This window comes from Penicillium oxalicum, chromosome VI (assembly GCF_001723175.1).
Source record: "Penicillium oxalicum strain HP7-1 chromosome VI, whole genome shotgun sequence".
Taxonomy (NCBI): domain Eukaryota; kingdom Fungi; phylum Ascomycota; class Eurotiomycetes; order Eurotiales; family Aspergillaceae; genus Penicillium; species Penicillium oxalicum.
The window spans coordinates 916,577-934,501 of record NC_064655.1 but is presented as its reverse complement, the minus strand read 5'-3'; the positions used below and the strand labels follow the sequence as shown (position 1 = coordinate 934,501).

Sequence of the window (17,925 nt, the reverse complement as noted above, 5' to 3'; positions counted from 1 at the left end):
CCAGATTTATGGTCCTAAATGGCTTGGTGTGCATTCAAGAATTCATTTCCTCCATATACCACCACGAGTTGGTTAAAAGAGCAGATCAGTTCAGATCCTCAAAAATGACAGAGCGGTCTAATCGATCTGAAAAGAAAAAGCATAAAGTTCGCTAGCATAACATTTTCATCGCAAAAGAAGGATTGCATTAATCCCATTGGAATGATCATTTCTTGACCAGGCCCAGCAGGTTGATGCTCTTGGGGCGCTCGATGGGCATACCCATGGCACGGTCCCAGATAAGCTGAACCAGAGGACCCAGGGCACGGCTGACACCAAAGGTAACGGTGTAGTACAGAGGCTGCTGGAAACCGTAGTGGTGGAAGAGGACACCGGAGACGGCGTCGACGTTGGGGTGGGGGTTCTTGGTCTAGAGAAGGTCATGATATTAGCAAAGTGTATATTAAATACCCCATCGGAGAGCCAGTGGCTGGTTCTTATCTTACCTTTCCGTGCTCAGTCAGAACTCCAGGCGCGATTTCCGAGTTCTTCTTCACCAGCTGGAAGACCGGGTTGGCCATGACGTCGGGACGAGTGGCAGCAAAGTCCATCAGCGCCTGGAAACGGGGGTCAGGCTTGCGAAGGACACCGTGACCGTAGCCAGGGACGACACGGCCGGACTTGAGAGTATCCCAAAGGTAGCCGCGGACGTCCTCATCAGAGAACTTGGTACCAATCTTGTCCTGCATTTGGAGAATCCAACGGAGTACCTCCTGGGCAGCCAGACCGTGCAGAGGACCGGCGAGACCGAGGAGACCAGCACTGTAGCTCAGGAAGGGGTCGCTCAGGGCGCTACCGACAAGGTGGGTAGCGTGGGCAGAGACGTTACCACCCTCGTGGTCACCGTGCAGGGCCAGATACAATCGCAGCAGGTCGTGGAAGTCCTGGTTCTCCTCGCCACCCTTGCCGAGCAGCTCAGCAAAGTTGTAGGACCAGTCTTGGGTCACATCGAGTTGCTGGGTACCCACGGCGTCAATCTCGTTGGGACGGAAGACGAGCGCAGCCACGCGAGGAATCTTGGCCAGCAGGGAGATGCAGTCGTCAAAGGTAGGCTCCCAGTATTCAGCCTTGTTGAGTCCCTTCTCGTAGGCTTGAGCAAACTTGGACTCGGTGTTCAGGGCAGCAACTGCAATGGAGAGTTGGGTCATGGGATGCATGTTCTTGGGGAAGGACTTGATCAGGTCCAGGATGTGGGTGGGCAGCGTCGACTTCTCGGCGAGCTCGCGCGAAAAGGCGCGCACCTGAGCCGTCGAGGGGACTTGACCGGTCAAGAGAAGCCAGAACATGGCTTCTGGCAGCATCTCAGTGCCCGATGTACCCTTGGGAAGCTCCTTCTGGCAATCCTTAATGGTCTTGCCGTGGAAGCGGATACCCTCGTCGGCGTCGAGTACGGAACCCTCCCACAGCATGGCCTTGAGGCCACGCATACCACCAATGACATTGCTGACCTTGACCTCGCCAATGACCTCATCTCCCTGGGCCTTGACCTTTTGGAGGAGCTCCCGCTTGGCAGGAATCACCTCCTTCAAGGCAGTCTTGAGGTCAGGCTCAGCGGTCGCATAGTGACGAGCGGAGAAGAGCGGTCGAGAGGCCTACAATTGTTGTGTGTGAGCAGATCGGGAATCCTGGCCTCACTTTGTGATTTTGTCTCCTGGGTCTCTCTCCTGGATCGAGACTTACCTTGGCCAATCGAGTAGCATGGCGAGTGGTTCTGAAGCTCAACGCCATTGTAATTCGTGTTGGTACGGATCCGGGGTAGAATTGTGGGGGCGGAAGGCTGGTGCGGGGAGATCAATCGCAGAGCTCAGCGTACTAAGGGAAAGGGGATGCAAAAATGCAGGGCAGAGCGACTGCTGGTCAAGAAGAGTAGTAGGTGTTATGAGAGCAAAATCAACGACGCTTGAATCGGACGGAAGGGAGAAAACAAATCTCGACGCTTGAGATCGACTCTCGGTGCAATGACATGCGGCCCGTCGGTTGTACGCGGGGATTCTTCCCACCGATCTCTACCGAGGCCCGGGGCGGCTGCATGCGGGCGGTCATTCCTGTGGTCCTGCCTGGCACATTGGCTGCCTGCTTACACAATTGGACGAGACCTGTGCTTAATCCTTATGGATAAAGACTCTTTGGCCGATGGGATCCTTATCCCAGCATCAATCCGTATGTATTAGAGGAAGACACAAAATCATCTTCCAGTTTTTTTCCAGTTCTTTTTCTTCCTGCCATGCTAGGCATCGCTGTACCCGGACACCGTTCGTAGTAGTAGCCTGTCTGCACAGGATGGAGTTACCCGGTGGTGTATTGAAGGCCCCATGGAAGTTGACATATACTGTCAACTGGGATGATGCTTGTGTTGGAGTGTAGTTGAGTGGAGTGGTAGAGTGCGCAATTGATGACTTGACCCGTACATGTATATATTTATTCGTAAGCTTTTTTGTATGTGGTCAACGGAAACCGGCAACCATCATTTTTCATTGTTTCATGCGGGCACCGAGTCATCGTGTTAAGGTGCTCGGACACTGCCCAGGTCATTTACATCTCGCGGCAATTGTGCGACCATAACTAATCGAAAGTCACGAAAGTCAATCATTCCACCTCCTACGAAATGATTACCCAACCAGACTACATGTAGATACAAACAGGCTAATTCGGGCCGGGTGAGTTCAGACTTTCTGGCCTGAGGCATCAAAACGTGCTTTAATAATGAAAACTGTCCATCCTCCGTAGTGCGCGTACTCAGTGAAGCTTGGTGCCTGAAAGACTTGAGTTAAAGGCCAAGTTGTTGCGCGGTAAACTTAGCCACTACTACAATAACCTCGCTTTGTTGGTTGCACAATATTGATTTTGATCCTCGTCGGTCCAGACATTCTTCCATGATGCTATCCAATTGTCCAATCCATAATTTCGGATTATCCTCGGGCGTGCCTGTTGAAGATCGCAGATCCCGTGAGGGAACCCCCTGACCTTTGACGTCAAAGAGATAAGCTTCTTGCCTGAGGCAATACGCATGTGAATTCTGTTCTATGCGGTAAGTCGAATGATGGAGGGGCTGAAGATGGGACCATGTCAACCTGTACTCGACCTTGAAATATATAAGCACCTCTTGTTGCTCAAGGCGGGAAAGTTTCATCTACGTACCTTAGGCACGCGCTGCGTAGTTCATTGTAAACACGAGTCCACCCGCCCCTGAGAAGGTCCCGCAGGACTGCGCCAGTCTGAGGGGAGCCTGTCGGCCTGAGGCGATAGCAGAAGATAAGGCCGCAATCGAAATTTGTATGCGAGGTTTAAGTGGCGTGTCATGGCGGCGGTAGCCCCGCTGATTGGGCAGGACTCCAATCGCCTTCCAGCGAAAAAAGTTCCAAGAAAAAAAAAAAAGAAAAAAAAAGTGTCCTGCGTGGGTAAGCCCCGAAACTTGATGCGCAATCACCGGACTCCTAGCGGCCTGATAATAATTCTGCGAGGAGAGATTTTTCTTTGTGTCCTCATCACTTCTTGACCTGTACAGTTTTGCGTGGATTCAGAGTATCTACCGCTGTCACGGTGCAGGTATTGACGCTCTTTTCGAGTTTGTGTTTCCAGCTTGTCTTCGCACTTTCTATTCTAGCGTTGGACTTCGCAGTTTTTGTTCTTATCCTGACTCGGGTGTGCCCCTCCCGCTCTCCATCCGCTCGAGGAGATTTCCACCCACCAGCGCACGCTCTTGTGGTCTGATTCTTGCATATCGAGTAACCGCGAGCTTCAAATCGCGCGCTCTCAATATCATGCCACACATGGTTTCGACTTCTGATACCCCCGCCATGCCGACCGTCGTCGCCAAGGGCCCCTCCGGGGTCCCCCCCACTACCGAAGAGATTTCATCGCTCCTCAACACCATTTTCAACGCAGAGACCTCCCAGCAGTCGCTCGATGCCGCGTATGCGGTTGCCAACCTCCTCATCCAGAGTGTCGGCACCTCTGGCCTTCTCAACTACAATGTCCTGACTGAGGCGAAGAAGGCTGCCACTGATAAGAAGAATGGAGCTCGCCGCGAGAGCGCCATGCTGATCTTGGGCGCTCTCTTTGAGCGGTTCCCCCGCGAATTCCCTCTGAGCGAGGTCGTCTTCCTCCTGCACAACGGCGGTGTTCTCGACGTTGTGCTCGACTCCCTCGCCGACAAGGGTGCCGTCGTCCGTGATGCAGCCCAATACGCCATCGACGCTCTATATGGATGCATGAGCCCCGAAGCCAAGGCGAATGCGCTGCTCCCTGCTCTAGAGTCATATCTCAGCAAGGGCTCCGGCAAATGGCAAGGATTTGTCGGTGGCTACAAGCTGCTCGAGAAGATGGCCGCCGGTGCCCAGATGGGTAATGGCAGCAAGGAAGAGGAGAACGAGAAGGAGGTCTTGCGCGAGGCCATGGGTAAGACTCTCAAGGAGTTGATTCCTATCGTGGAGTCTGGTATGCACGACCTCAAGGCCGAAGTTGCCAAGCAGGCCACCAAGACCATGACCACCATGACCACTCTTCTCTACAACGATGATGTCGCGCCGCGCATCCCTCTCCTGATTAAGACCATGGAGCAGCCGTCTCCCCAAACTCTGCAGAAGGCCATCCACGCGCTCTCCCAGACCACATTCGTCGCGATCGTGACGTCTCCCGTCCTAGCGCTTCTCACCCCGCTCCTTGAGCGTACTTTGAATGCCCCGACCACCCCTCAAGAAACCCTCCGTCAAGCCGTCGTGGTCATCGAAAACTTGACCAAGTTGGTCCATGACCCCCAGGAGGCTCGTGTCTTCCTGCCCAAGCTTCAGCCCGGTGTCAAGGCGATCAAAGACCGCGCTTCTCTACCTGAGGTGCGTGAGTTGGCGACGCGCGCCCTCGATGTGATGGAGAAGGCGATGAAAGACAACGATGTTGCAGTCGGTGCTGTCTCCAAGACCACCCCTGAGGAGGTCTTGGCCGTCTTGGACCCGAAGATTCAAGAGCATGCCGGCTTCGTCAGCTTTGGCGATGTGGCGTTTTCTAATCTGGCCAAGAACTTCATCGCTGGTATGGTTCGCGAAGATGTCAACTGCCGCAAGATCGACCGCATCTCCACCTCCATTGGCCCTTACCTCCGTGGTTTGATCACCAGTGAGCAGGCTTCTACGATTGCCGCCGCGGTGCAAGAACATTTCCTCGCCGAAGACGAGCGCAAGTTCGGCAAGCCTGCGCAGACCGACCCCAACGAGATCGTCATTGTGGATGCCAACTTCTCTCTTGCCTACGGTGGCATGCTCCTTCTTTCTCACACCAATCTGCGTCTCGTGAAGGGTCATCGTTACGGCCTGTGCGGACGGAACGGTGCTGGCAAGTCGACGCTCATGCGCAGTATTGCCAATGACAAGTTGGAGGGTTTCCCTCCCCCCTCCGAAGTGCGCACTTGCTTTGTCGAGCACAACCAGGGCGAGGATGCTGAGCTCAGCATCTTTGAGTATGTCGCGAAGAACCCTGAGATTGCTTCGCAGGGTGAAGAACACATCCGCTCCGTGCTGCTCGAGTTCGGTTTCACGGACGGCCCCGAGGGCCGCCAATCCCAGGCCGTGGGATCCTTGTCCGGCGGATGGAAGATGAAGCTTGCGCTGGCCCGCGCCATGCTTCTGAAGGCTGATGTGCTGCTTCTGGACGAACCTACTAACCATCTGGACGTGGCCAATGTGAAGTGGTTGCAAGAGTACCTGAAGAAACACACCGACATCACCAGTCTGATTGTCAGTCACGACTCTGGCTTCCTCGATGAGGTTTGCACCGATATCTACCATTACGAGCAGAAGAAGCTGGTCTGCTACCCGGGTAACCTGGCTGCGTTCGTTAAGGTGAAGCCAGAGGGAAAGAGCTACTACACCCTGTCCGCCTCCAACGTGCAGTTCAAGTTCCCACCCCCTGGTATCCTGTCTGGAATTAAATCCAACACTCGTGCGATCTTGCGCATGTCCAACTGCACATTCACCTATCCCGGTGCTTCTAAGCCATCTTTGAGCGATGCTTCCCTCTCCCTCACACTCTCTTCTCGCACTGCAATCATCGGTGGAAACGGTGCTGGAAAGTCCACCTTCATCAAGATCCTCACTGGTGAGGTCGTTCCCCAGTCTGGAAAGGTTGAGAAGCACCCGAACTTGCGTATTGGCTACATCAAGCAGCATGCGTTGGAGCACGTTGAAATGCACTTGGAAAAGACCCCTAGTCAATACCTCCAGTGGCGTTATGCCAATGGTGACGACCGTGAGGTATTCCTGAAGCAGACTCGCATTCTGACCGCCGAGGACAAGGCTCAGCTTGAGAAGCCAGTTGATCTGGGTGACGGTCGTGGAGCTCGCCGTATCGAAGCCCTCATGGGTCGCCAAAAGTGGAAGAAGTCCTTCCAGTACGAGGTGAAGTGGGTCGGCCTCCTTCCCAAACACAACACCATGATTTCTCGTGAGACACTCGAGAACCTCGGCTTCAGCAAGATGGTTCAAGAGTTCGACGATCACGAGGCTTCTCGTGAAGGTCTTGGATTCCGTGTCCTTGAGCCCAAGACGATCTCGAAGCACTTTGAGGATGTTGGTTTGGACCCGGAGATTGCCAATCACAACGAGATCTCTGGCCTGTCTGGTGGTCAAAAGGTCAAGGTCGTCTTGGCCGGTGCCATGTGGAACAACCCTCACTTGCTGGTGCTGGACGAGCCGACTAACTTCTTGGACCGAGACTCTCTCGGAGGTTTGGCTGTTGCCATCCGTGACTTCAAGGGTGGTGTCGTCATGATCTCTCACAACGAAGAATTCGTGGGTGCCCTCTGCCCCGAGCAGCTGCACGTTGCGGATGGCCGGGTCGTGAGCCGCACCAACGCTGCAATTGCTCTGGATCGCTTCGAGGATAGCGCTGCCAACTCTCCCACTGGCAGCGGTACCCCAGCCGGTGTCTCTGCCGCCGCCTCCGCCAACACCAGTGCGGCTCCCTCAGCCGTCAACTCTGGTGCCGAGGACCAGGGTGAACTCAAGTTCCGTGCCAAGAAGAAGAAGAAGTTGACTCGCGCTCAGTTGAAGGAACGTGAGGCTCGCCGACGTCTCCGTCACATCGAATGGGTAAGTTTCTTTGAGCCTTTTTCTTTTCTAACCACAAAGATTATTTTCCACTAACTGCCGCATAGCTCAACTCTCCCAAGGGAACTCCCAAGCCCGTGGACACCGACGACGAAGCATAAGAAGTATGCCCTCTACGATATATTGATGTTTAATGGCTCTCTCATTTTTGTGATTGTCCTCTTTTGGGACATGTTACTGCATCAGTTTTTTCTTCGAGTACATGTGGCTTTTTTGCATGGGGACTTCATAGACGGCGTTGTGGTTTGCTTTCACTTGTCGATGTCGCGATTTAGATACGCAGTTTTGCCACAGCTTCACTGGCAGATCTTTGATTGCACCGCTGCACAAAAGTCTTTTTTTTATATAATTCACATATGATTTCACTGCGTATGCAGCAACGATTTGATGAACGTAACTGCCTGTGTAAACAACTCGAATATATTTCAAAATCCTCGATTGCAACCATGTGGTGAAGTAGCTGAAGCCGAGAAAGTCATGTGATCGCAACAGCGGGAGGTCTAGCCTCCGGAGAAGACGGGCGGCACAGGAGCTCTATTTACGGTTGAGGATTTGTCGATCCGTTGCACTGATCGCCCGCAAAGCACCTTTCTACATAAGAGCGTACATCACAGAAATGCCTTGAGGCCACACAACTAAGAGGAGAGAGCCTCTCGACTTGCAAACAACTCAGTGACCAGATCAATGTCCTTCAATTCTGGATCCTCGAACCCTCGCCGCCGAGAGTATCAATCGCTCGATCCCCCCGTCTCTGAAGATGAATGGTCCTCGACCGAGCTGAAGAAGATACCCGGCATGCCCCGAATGAAGTCTCGCGACGCAATGAAGGATTCTTCTCTCGACGATCTCCTATCCAGTGGAGACGAATCCGACTCCCACGACGGCGCAAATGTGAAACTCCTTCCTCTCGACAAGAATGCTCAAAGAAAGAAGAAAGGAAAACAGGTGCAATTCACCCCGGATACGAGTTCTGCGAGCCCCGACGCCATTGACGGGCCGGGTGAGCCGCGCGATGTCAGCAAGGCCATTGAGAATATGCTGAGCAGAGAGCGTGACATACTCTCAGAGACGTTCGACGAGGATCTAGATCATGCTTCAAAGTACGTGTTTGATGATGAAGATAGTGACGAGTACGGGATTCCGACACACAAGAATCAGGGGGGCACGGGCTACGGTGATGGACGACGCAGAAGCTGGGCGTCGGGAATCAAGTCGTTGCTCCATATCACAGCCTGGTGGCACGTCTTTCCATTGATCGCTGTCGGTCTACTTGTGATGTGGCTGGCAACTAAGGGCTTACCGTGGGTTCTGGGTGGGAAAAAGCAGAAGGAATATGTACGCTTCTCCATTTGCCACACGCTTCATATTTTGCACCGTGCAAATTTGAATGTCTTTTGCAATTCTCTCAACTTGAACCCCCTGCTAACCTGCGACTCTAGTCATCTATTCCGTGGTATCCGACTCCTCTCGGCGGGACAAACGGTGCATGGAAAGAAAGCTATAGCAAGGCACACGATCTTGTCGAACGGATGGAGCTTGTGGAGAAGGTCAACATTACAACTGGGACGGGATGGAGAATGGGCCTCTGTGTTGGCAACACTGGGCCCGCGATGAATGTCAAATTCCCCTCACTTTGTCTCCAAGATGGCCCACTAGGGCTACGTTTTGCGGACAACATCACTGCATTTCCGGCCGGTATCACGACGGGTGCCACGTGGAATCGTGAGCTGATGCAGCAACGAGGTTTTGCGCTTGGCCAGGAGGCGCGGGCTAAAGGCGTCAACATTCTCCTCGGCCCATCCATGGGTCCCTTGGGTATGATGCCTGCTGGTGGTCGAAACTGGGAAGGCTTTGGATCCGATCCTGTTCTGCAAGGTGTTGCTGCGGCTGAAACCATTCGGGGCATTCAGCGCAATGGTGTCATGGCGACTGCGAAGCATTGGTTGATGAACGAGCAAGAGCATTTCCGCCAAGTCGGAGAGTGGGACAGCGAAAATGCAATTTCATCCAATGTGGATGATCGGACACTCCATGAAGTTTTTGCATGGCCGTTCGCAGAGAGTGTGCGTGCTGATGTGGCGAGTGTCATGTGCTCGTACCAAAAGGTCAATAACAGTTTCGCCTGTGAAAACAGCAAGCTCTTGAACGGCATTTTGAAGGATGAGCTTGGCTTCCAAGGGTTTGTGCAGTCAGATTGGCTTGCTCAGCGATCCGGTGTGCAAAGTGCGCTGAGTGGTCTCGACATGAGCATGCCCGGTGATGGCGCAAAGTGGGAAGATGGTGATTCTTTCTGGGGTCAGCGCTTGACCCAAGCTGCTCTCAACACCTCAGTGCCCATGGAGCGTCTCAACGACATGGTCACGCGTGTTGTTGCAGCCTGGTATCACTTTCGGCAGGATTCGTGGGACCAACCTCCTCCCCTTGGAAAGGGCGGGCCCAACTTTTCGTCGTGGACTTACGAGAAGATGGGAAGCCTCCATCCCGGCAGCAAAGACGATCAATCCAACGAGGTGGTCAATCACTATGTGAATGCGCAAGAGACTGGTTCCAAGGAATTGTCTCATTCCCTTCTAGCTCGGAAGGTAGCTGCCGAAGGAATTGTTCTTCTTAAGAATGTGAACAATACTCTCCCGCTTTCGCGGACAGCCAGCGGCCCGACAGAGCGCTATCGTGTGGGAATTTACGGCGAGGATGCCGGTCCCGGCGAGGGTCCGAATGTTTGTGGTGATCGCGGCTGCAATCAAGGAACATTAGGATCTGGTTGGGGCAGCGGTGCTGTCGACTTCCCATACCTCGTCACTCCGTGGGATGCGCTTCGCGCTGCATGGCCTTCAGAAAAGAGTGATGTCCGAGGATTCTTCGGCAGGGATGTTGCCATGAAGAACTTGGTCGACCAAGACCTCTGCCTTGTCTTTGCCAATTCTGATGGGGGAGAAGGCTTCATCCACGATGGCGATGTCTTTGGCGATCGCAATAACCTCGATCTTCAGCACGGAGGGGCCAAGCTGATTGAGCGGGTCGCTACTAACTGTGGGGGTGGACAAGGCAAGACGGTTGTCGTGATTCACTCTGTGGGCCCCGTGGTGATGGAATCTTGGATCGATCTACCAGGCGTCCACGCAGTCCTCTACGCCAATCTACCTGGACAGGAGAGTGGAAACGCTCTTGTCGACGTTCTCTTCGGCGACGTCGACGCCAGCGGCCGTCTTCCTTACACCATCGGTCGGTCTCTGGACGACTACGGCCCCGGAGCCAAAGTGATGTACTCGACAAGAGACAGACAACCAGAAATGATGTTTGATCAGGGACTCTACATTGATTATCGATATTTCGACAAGAAGCAGATCGCCCCTCGGTTCGAGTTTGGGTTTGGACTGTCCTACACTACCTTCAACATCTCCTCCCTCACCATCAAACCCCTTCGCGAGAAATCTCGTCTTCCCGCCGCGCGGCCCAAGAACGAGATTGACCCGCCCAAGTACGACAACAAGCCCCCGGCAGAGACCTCGACGAGATTTCCGCCCGGTTTCAATGCCCTTGCAAAATACATTTATCCCTACACGCGGGACAGCTCCGCAACCAAGCCTGGTTCTTATCCGTATCCGGACGGTTACAAAACGCACCAGCATCTTTCCGAGGCAGGTGGCGGGCCAGGGGGCAACCCGTCACTTTACGATGAGATGGTGTCCCTCTCGGTCAACGTGAGCAATACTGGCCCACGGTCGGGCAAGGAAGTTGTCCAAGTCTATCTCTCCTTCCCCGAACACGTTGCAGAACACCGCGGATTGGGCCAGAGCCGTGAGAATATCGAGTTCCCCGATCGGGTGCTGCGCAATTTCACCAAGGTCTCGCTGGAGCCGGGCGAGCATACTACCGTACAGATGACCCTATCCCGGAAAGATTTGAGTTACTGGAGTGTACGGGCGCAGAATTGGGTGATGCCGACCGAGGGTACTTTCCGTATCTGGGCCGGTCGAAGCTCTCGCGATCTACCTCTCATTGCGGAGTTTTGAGTGTACGGGCGACATGGTGTGACATGATTTGTCTGACACTTGTAGTTGTATGTATTTGTTTCTTTCTTTTTCTTTTTTTTTTTGCCTGTGCTTAATGGGGAGTTGAAAGGTCCATTTCATAGCGACGGTTTGATGTATTTAGCTTCAGCTTGCCTAATTTTTCTTTTCTGTCTTTTTTCTCTCGCCTCAACCAACACTGGGTGGTTTTTTTTAAACCGCATACCATGACATGCAAGTCTAAATGATTCATTTTGTCGAGAGGAAAAGCAATCAGTTTATTGTTCACCTGCTAGCGTATCTTATTTGAGCCATTGACACCGACAGTTTGCTGCGAGTACTCAGTGAGGCGTGAGTCTCGACCTGTGAACTTTTGAAGTCTACGGTCTGGGAAACGGTCCGGTGGAGCAGGCATTCGTCAACCAACTCATTAGTCTGTAACAACAGGCCCCGTCTCGACTACGGTCCTGTTACCTAATCCAGATCAAGATCAGCCTCTATTCCGTACCTGCGGGTGACGATCAGCTCTGCCAAAGCGGGAGCAGTCTCTCTTTCTCTCTCTCTCTCTCCTTTCCCCTCTCCCTTGGACATGAATGGCAATGCGCTGACAGAGCCCGTGTTTCATGTTGCAGATGGGTGAATCTGGACAGAGCAGAATGGCGCTTGTCGTCACTCACTCAATTAGACTCTCAACCATGTTTTATGGGCAAAGCCAAGATTGGACAATTGTTATCCAATGATTCAATCAACTCCGATGGGCCACAGGAGTTTTACTTCTTGGGCAAAGTTCGATATCAGACATTGGTCACAAGGATGGACCATCTATACCTGTACTACACCCCCCTCGAGTGTCTACTGCTCTAGATCTTGACTATGTCCTCGACCGTTGTAATCTCGACCCTGTCACCAGTCAAAAAGAAGAAATGGAAATAGACACAAATACAAGCACGAGTCCGGCCAGTTGATCTGCAGCTGGAGATTTCGTAGTCTCTGCTCGAGTACCGAAGAGACGAGGCTACTGGACTTTCATTCTTCTTGATTCTGCCCATGCCGATCGTTACCACGCCTCTCCCGTGTGGGTCTGGTGAGTTGATAAGGATGAAACGACCCACCGAAGGATTTTTCTTGTTTGAGTCGCTGGCTCTGCATACTACAACTGAGACGTCTTGTCCAAAAAGTTAAATCTTTCTGCAACTTGCGGATCGCTCAGTTTTCGTCTCTTCTTTTGGTTGTGAGAGAGCTTGCCTTTGAACAAAAAAAAACGACCAAGAATCTATTTAGCAGAGGACTTATCCTACCGGGGGTGTTCTTCCATGTCCACCTTGTTCGCAGAAAACTAAGCCTGGGTGATTTGATTTGACAAGACATCGCAAGTTGTGTCCATAATAACATAACGTTACCGCCCATGAAGTATGGTTATGTGATTGCCTCTATTCCAGGCTCTGCATAGATAGAGATAAGCAATTGGCCATTCTTTCGCCAGTCTACCAATTTGAGATCAGATCAGCTTCACATGCTTGAAGACAGATCGACAGGAGTTCTCACTCGTCAGGGTAACTTCAAAGGGACCAAACCTGATGCCTATACCCTGGAAGGGGGCAAGTCATATCTTTACCTGAACGAGAAAGACCGCCTGAAGGACACTCGAACAATGCTGAGACTTGACCCACCGACTTTTCTAGACTATCGCCGATTCCACCCACCCCAGTGTTTCTGTGGATGAAAGATGTGGAGATATCATGCCGTTGGACGAGCGTCTCCATCATGAAATCCCATCCGGTCTCTTTATAAAGACTGCCCCCCAGGGACCCGTAGTGCACTTCTCGATACAGCGGTCACTCTGGGAGCATCGCAAGTCAGATTCCATAGTAGATCCTGATTTTGATATTCTTCCAACTTTCCATCTCATTATCCCGATTCTCAAGTCCACTGCACCTCGCAGCCCACACGATGAAAATCTCCGCCCTCCTCTCCATGGCCGGCCTGGCTGCCGCCATCCCCGGCACTCGTCACCAGCCTCATCATCACCACAATGGCACTCACCACGCTGTGTCGTACGGCGTCGTTGCCGCTCGCTCCGGCTCGCCCATTCACTTCCTCCCCATGACTGCGGCCGACAGCAAGTTCTGGCTCGGTGGTGAAAGTCGCACCTATTGCCCGACTCTTGTGCCCAACTGTGCTCAGCGCACTAACGAGACTGTGTTGTTTGGTGAGCGTGGACTGGTACGTTCTGTTCTTTCCCCCTTGGATGAGTCTCTATATACCCAAAATAGAAGACTCTCCTCTCCTTACCTCAACCCCAAAAGAACGAGAAGAACCACAAAAAAAAAACACACTAACCACTCTCCCCCATCTCCCCAGGATGTCATCGTCCCCGGTGGCCAAGCCCTCTACGTCGATCGCACCGGCGCCCTCAGCTTCACCCGTCCTCACTCCAGCTACATTCCCCCCGGTTCCTCCGTCGGACCCTTCAAGGTGCACCCCGGACGTAACTTTGGCACTTGGACGTACAAGGGCCAAGGTGCCTCGGGCTTCATGGCCTGCCCAGCACCGGCAAGTACCAATTCGACCATGGCCAGCGGTCGTCGTCGCCTGAGTCGTCAGCAAGGTGGAAGCGTTTCGGTTCAGCACTCTCGCTGGCAGGTCTTTGCTGCGCTGCGCAACGCCACGGTGCCAACGGGGAATGTGGATGATTGTTTGGGCTTTGAGGCGTTGGCGATCAAGACCAATTTGACTTCGGATGAGTTGGCGTGGGAGTATATCTAGGTGAATTTCTGGGCGAGAGGAGGAGTCTTGAACGAGATAGAGGAGGGGGAGATGCAGGTTCGTGGGAATATATCTCGGGGAGGGGGAGGTTTGAGCGGTTGGTGACTAGATGGGTGGTATCTTCCTGGATGTGGGGATTGTAATCAGGTTTGAATTTCATCCAAGTGCCTCGGTTCGTTATGGATACCTGTGGTCCTGTACCGTGTACATTTCGAATATTGGGTGGGCCTCTACCTGGTCGTCATTTGATCCATTGATCTATCCGGACATCTTCCTGGAATGACCCAGTATTGATTCCAGGGAAAACCGGAGAGTCTCTCAAAAAGTGATTCGATATCCATCCCTCTTTGACATGAAGGATTCCAAAACACGAGGCCACTCAAGATCTCAAAATAAAAGTCGAAATTGCAAATTGGTTTGATATCTGCACAAGAACATTTCCACTCATAAAGACATACTCAGGGGGACAAGATATATGCAGGCGACAGAACATCTTAGTCCATAGCCAGAAATAAGGTTACTCGTCAGCCCAGCCCAGTGGTCTGGACTTGATATCATTCTCTCTTCCATCCATAACCCAAGCCTGATGGTACATATCCCCCCTCCCCCCCATAAAGATTATCCAAAATTCAATTATACCAGTGTCTTTCATGTGACCGAGTTTCTCGGCTCTTGATCTGATCGATTCCGTTAGACACCGGGGTTCGAGTCTCTATACACAGCCCGTTTTTTGCCATTGGCAAAGCTATAGTTCATGAAGGGGGCTTTTTGACAATCAGTGGAGTGATGGTGCTAGGTGATTCTCTCGCTCCCATACGTGTAATTGGAAAAAAAGCGTATTCTCATCGTTTACATGGCCAGGTCCACGTAAGCTGTTTCAAAGTTGGGATGGATTGGCTTCAGAAATCATTTGGTTACTTGGATATGCAGACTTGGGACTCATTCACCAAAGAGCATATCATTTTGGAGAAATGACTGAATTGAGAATCGTCGTACAAACTTCGGCTCAATACAGATGTCTGGGCGTATTTGGCGGACTAGATTTTATTGTGGATGATTCAATGTTGGCTTGGAGAAAGAGAAAAGAAGGAGAAAGATACAGAGAAGAAACTAAGCTGCATTCGCAAAAAAGTAAAGGGAAAAAAATATACAACAGGCAATGGAATTAAAAAGGACAAAAGGGTATTCATAATCGTCATCACTGCCAAGACTCTGCCTCCCCGCCCGGCCACCATCTCCGCTTCACAATCACAGTTTGGCCGCAGAGCCCGGCGAGGAAATTTCATTGTACAGCAGACTCGTCAAAAAGTCGGCATAATCCTCACCAGTCACCTGGCCAGCAAAGTAGCGAGCTGCCAGCTGGTACTTGTTACCCTTGGCCCCCTGGGAAGACAGGCTGTCGGCCTGCTCCTGAAGCAGTCGCAGCGCGTAGGACTTGTCCACCCGCTTGCCTTCAGCGGTGGTGACGTTGTGGCGAACCCACTGCCACAGCTGGGAACGGGAGACCTCGGCAGTGGCGGCATCCTCCATGAGGAAGTTGATGGGGACGCAACCGACACCGCGGAGCCAGCCCTCCATGTAGCTCAAACCGATGTTGAGGTTCTTACGGATTCCGTCCTCGGTGATCTTGCCGGGGACGTTGGTGTTGAGAAGGTCGTTGGCAGTGATGTGGACGTCCTCGCGGCGCTTGTACAGCTGGTTCGGCGTGGGCATATACTTATTGAAGACCTCGGAGGCGATGGGGGCCAAGGCCGGGTGAGCGACCCAGGTGCCGTCGTGGCCAGCACGAACCTCACGGAGCTTGTCGGCACGGACAGACTCCATGGCCTTCTCGTTGGCCGCGGGGTCGTTCTTCACGGGGATCTGGGCCGCCATGCCTCCCATGGCGTGGACGCCACGACGGTGGCAGGTCTTGATCAGCAGTTTCACGTAGGAGTCCATGAAGGGCACGGTCATCGTGACGTCGGAACGGTCCGGCAGGACAAAGTTGGGGTGTTGGCGGAACTTCTTGATGAAGGAGAAGATGTAGTCCCAGCGGCCACAGTTCAGGCCGGAGCTGTGCTCGCGCAGTTCATAGATGATCTCCTCCATCTCAAAGGCGGCCGTGATGGTCTCGATCAACACGGTACCACGGATGGTGCCACGGGGCATGCCAATGTAGTCCTGAGCCAGGTTGAAGACGTCATTCCAGAGACGAGCCTCGAGGTGCGACTCCATCTTGGGCAGATAGAAGTAGGGACCGGCGCCCCGGTCAACCAGCTCCTTGGCGTTGTGGAAGAAGTACAGGCCGAAATCGAAGAGAGAGCCGGAGATGGGCTCACTGTCCACGGTGAAGTGCTTCTCATCCAGGTGCCAGCCACGGGCACGAGCAATGAGCGTGGGCAGCTTGCGGTCTGTCCGCAGCTTGTACTCCTTACCGCCTTGCTTGAAATCGACCTGGCGGCGAATGGCATCGTACAGGTTGACCTGGCCGTTGATCATGTTCTCCCACGTCGGGGCAGATGAGTCCTCGAAATCGGCCATGTAGGTCCAGACGTCTGAGTTGAGGGCGTTGACGACCATCTTGCGATCTGTCGGACCTGTAATCTCGACCCGACGGTCCACCAAGCCTGGTGCGGGGGGAGCGCCCTTCCATGCGTCATTTTCGCGGATGTGCTTGGTCTCGGGGAGGAAGTCGAGGAGATGACCCTTGTCGATCTCGGCCTGGCGGTCGATCCGGCGTTGCAGGAGGGCCTTGCGAGTCGGGTTAAAAGTGCGATGCAGGATGGCGAGGAAGGCACACGCCTCCTTGGTGAGGATCTTGCGGGCCTCGTTGGGGATGTTGGCCAGGATGGCCACATCCTTGAGATGTGAGTCGACCGAAGCAGCCATGATGAAGGTGCTACTGAATGTGTGGACGGGTGGGTAGGGTGAGCTTTTTATGTCAAGAGATGTCGCGAGATCCCATGCAATTGATACGAGATAGAAAGAGACCAAACGGGAGAGCGGTCGATATGTACCAAAGACGAAGGAAGAGAAACGATTGATCAGAATCCAGGACCGGTACTTCAGCAGCCACGCGGAACTATATACATACTGTGGAAGGAGGGGAGTCCATGATCTCCCTTCGACCGCCCGAAAGTCGGAGCTGGCGAACAACGTCAGCGATGAGTCTGCGAGCCGCGGCTGTTGGCATGAGCTCCCGGGCCAATCGAGGCCGACAGGTGCGGGTGCTGCAGTTCCACTGCTCGTCTCTCGGTTATCGCTTGGGCCCAAAAGTCTCCAGTTTTAGTGAGTCCCAGCGAGATCCTCCGGGTCGGTCGAAGACCCTCGCGGGCCGCTGGTAGCAGCTGCTGGTTCCCGTTTGATGTCGAAACTCCACTTCGTGATGCATCACACAGCCAATGAGAGAATCCACCGTGGTGATATCACATGACTTTGCCGACGGGAAACCTCCGCACGAATGGACTCCGCTCGGCCGATAAGCTTCCTTTTCCGATGCTGCCCTGTGAGTGGCCAGTGCAAGTCGTCTCCCATAGGCTGCATCCTATCCATTGATCGTTTCGGTCGACTAAATGCGATTACGGTATCATGCTGATATCGATGTCGTTGTAGCCCACCACATTGTTTTTTTTTTTTTTTTAAAAAAAGGAACAAAGTCTCCATTTTCTCCGATAGAGCTCGGCACACGCCGCGTGCCGAAAGTCGACCTCAACGTGACCGGTGCTCTTCTCTACAGTTTCGATCGTCAAAAGGATAAGATTTGTACTACCAGGTGTCGCAGGGACCGGTGAGCCTTTTGAATCCTTCTTGCCTTTCCCGGCAAGATCACATTGATAGCGCGTGTTTAAGTCTGCGCTCCGAGCATCCGAACGACGGTCCCTTCTGTCCGAGTTTGATAACGGCAGTAGAGTAACTCCAGACGGCGCACTCCACGTGTATCATGTGAACGCTACATGCCCCGGCTGGCAATTAAGCGCATACATATCTGCAGGTCTCCCCGGTCCCGCTGCTGCCCAGACGCATCCAAT

At 53.1% G+C, this 17,925-nt stretch overlaps 5 protein-coding genes across 5 annotated transcripts; 3 read left to right on the top strand and 2 right to left on the bottom strand.

Moving 5' to 3' along the window:
- Nucleotides 1-205: 205 nt before the first annotated feature.
- Nucleotides 206-1,767, bottom strand: POX_f07626 (2-methylcitrate synthase; the record flags this gene model as incomplete). Its single annotated transcript, XM_050116421.1, has 3 exons — nt 206-409; nt 486-1,631; nt 1,720-1,767. 3 exons carry the CDS (start codon nt 1,765-1,767, stop codon nt 206-208), a joined length of 1,398 nt encoding a protein of 465 aa, XP_049966560.1.
- Nucleotides 1,768-3,809: 2,042 nt separating this feature from the next.
- On the top strand, nt 3,810-7,240 carry POX_f07625 ([NU+] prion formation protein 1; the record flags this gene model as incomplete). Its single annotated transcript, XM_050116420.1, has 2 exons — nt 3,810-7,121; nt 7,187-7,240. 2 exons carry the CDS (start codon nt 3,810-3,812, stop codon nt 7,238-7,240), a joined length of 3,366 nt encoding a protein of 1,121 aa, XP_049966559.1.
- Nucleotides 7,241-7,823: 583 nt separating this feature from the next.
- POX_f07624 (putative beta-glucosidase E) lies at nt 7,824-11,152 on the top strand (the record flags this gene model as incomplete). The annotated part of the gene is made up of 2 exons (XM_050116419.1): nt 7,824-8,474; nt 8,579-11,152. 2 exons carry the CDS (start codon nt 7,824-7,826, stop codon nt 11,150-11,152), a joined length of 3,225 nt encoding a protein of 1,074 aa, XP_049966558.1.
- Nucleotides 11,153-13,099: 1,947 nt separating this feature from the next.
- On the top strand, nt 13,100-13,915 carry POX_f07623 (uncharacterized protein; the record flags this gene model as incomplete). The annotated part of the gene is made up of 2 exons (XM_050116418.1): nt 13,100-13,372; nt 13,511-13,915. The coding sequence occupies 2 exons, from the start codon at nt 13,100-13,102 to the stop codon at nt 13,913-13,915; spliced, it is 678 nt and encodes a 225-aa protein (XP_049966557.1).
- Nucleotides 13,916-15,163: 1,248 nt separating this feature from the next.
- On the bottom strand, nt 15,164-16,786 carry POX_f07622 (Malate synthase, glyoxysomal; the record flags this gene model as incomplete). Its single annotated transcript, XM_050116417.1, has 1 exon — nt 15,164-16,786. The coding sequence occupies one exon, from the start codon at nt 16,784-16,786 to the stop codon at nt 15,164-15,166; it is 1,623 nt and encodes a 540-aa protein (XP_049966556.1).
- Between the last annotated feature and the right edge of the window lie 1,139 nt (nt 16,787-17,925).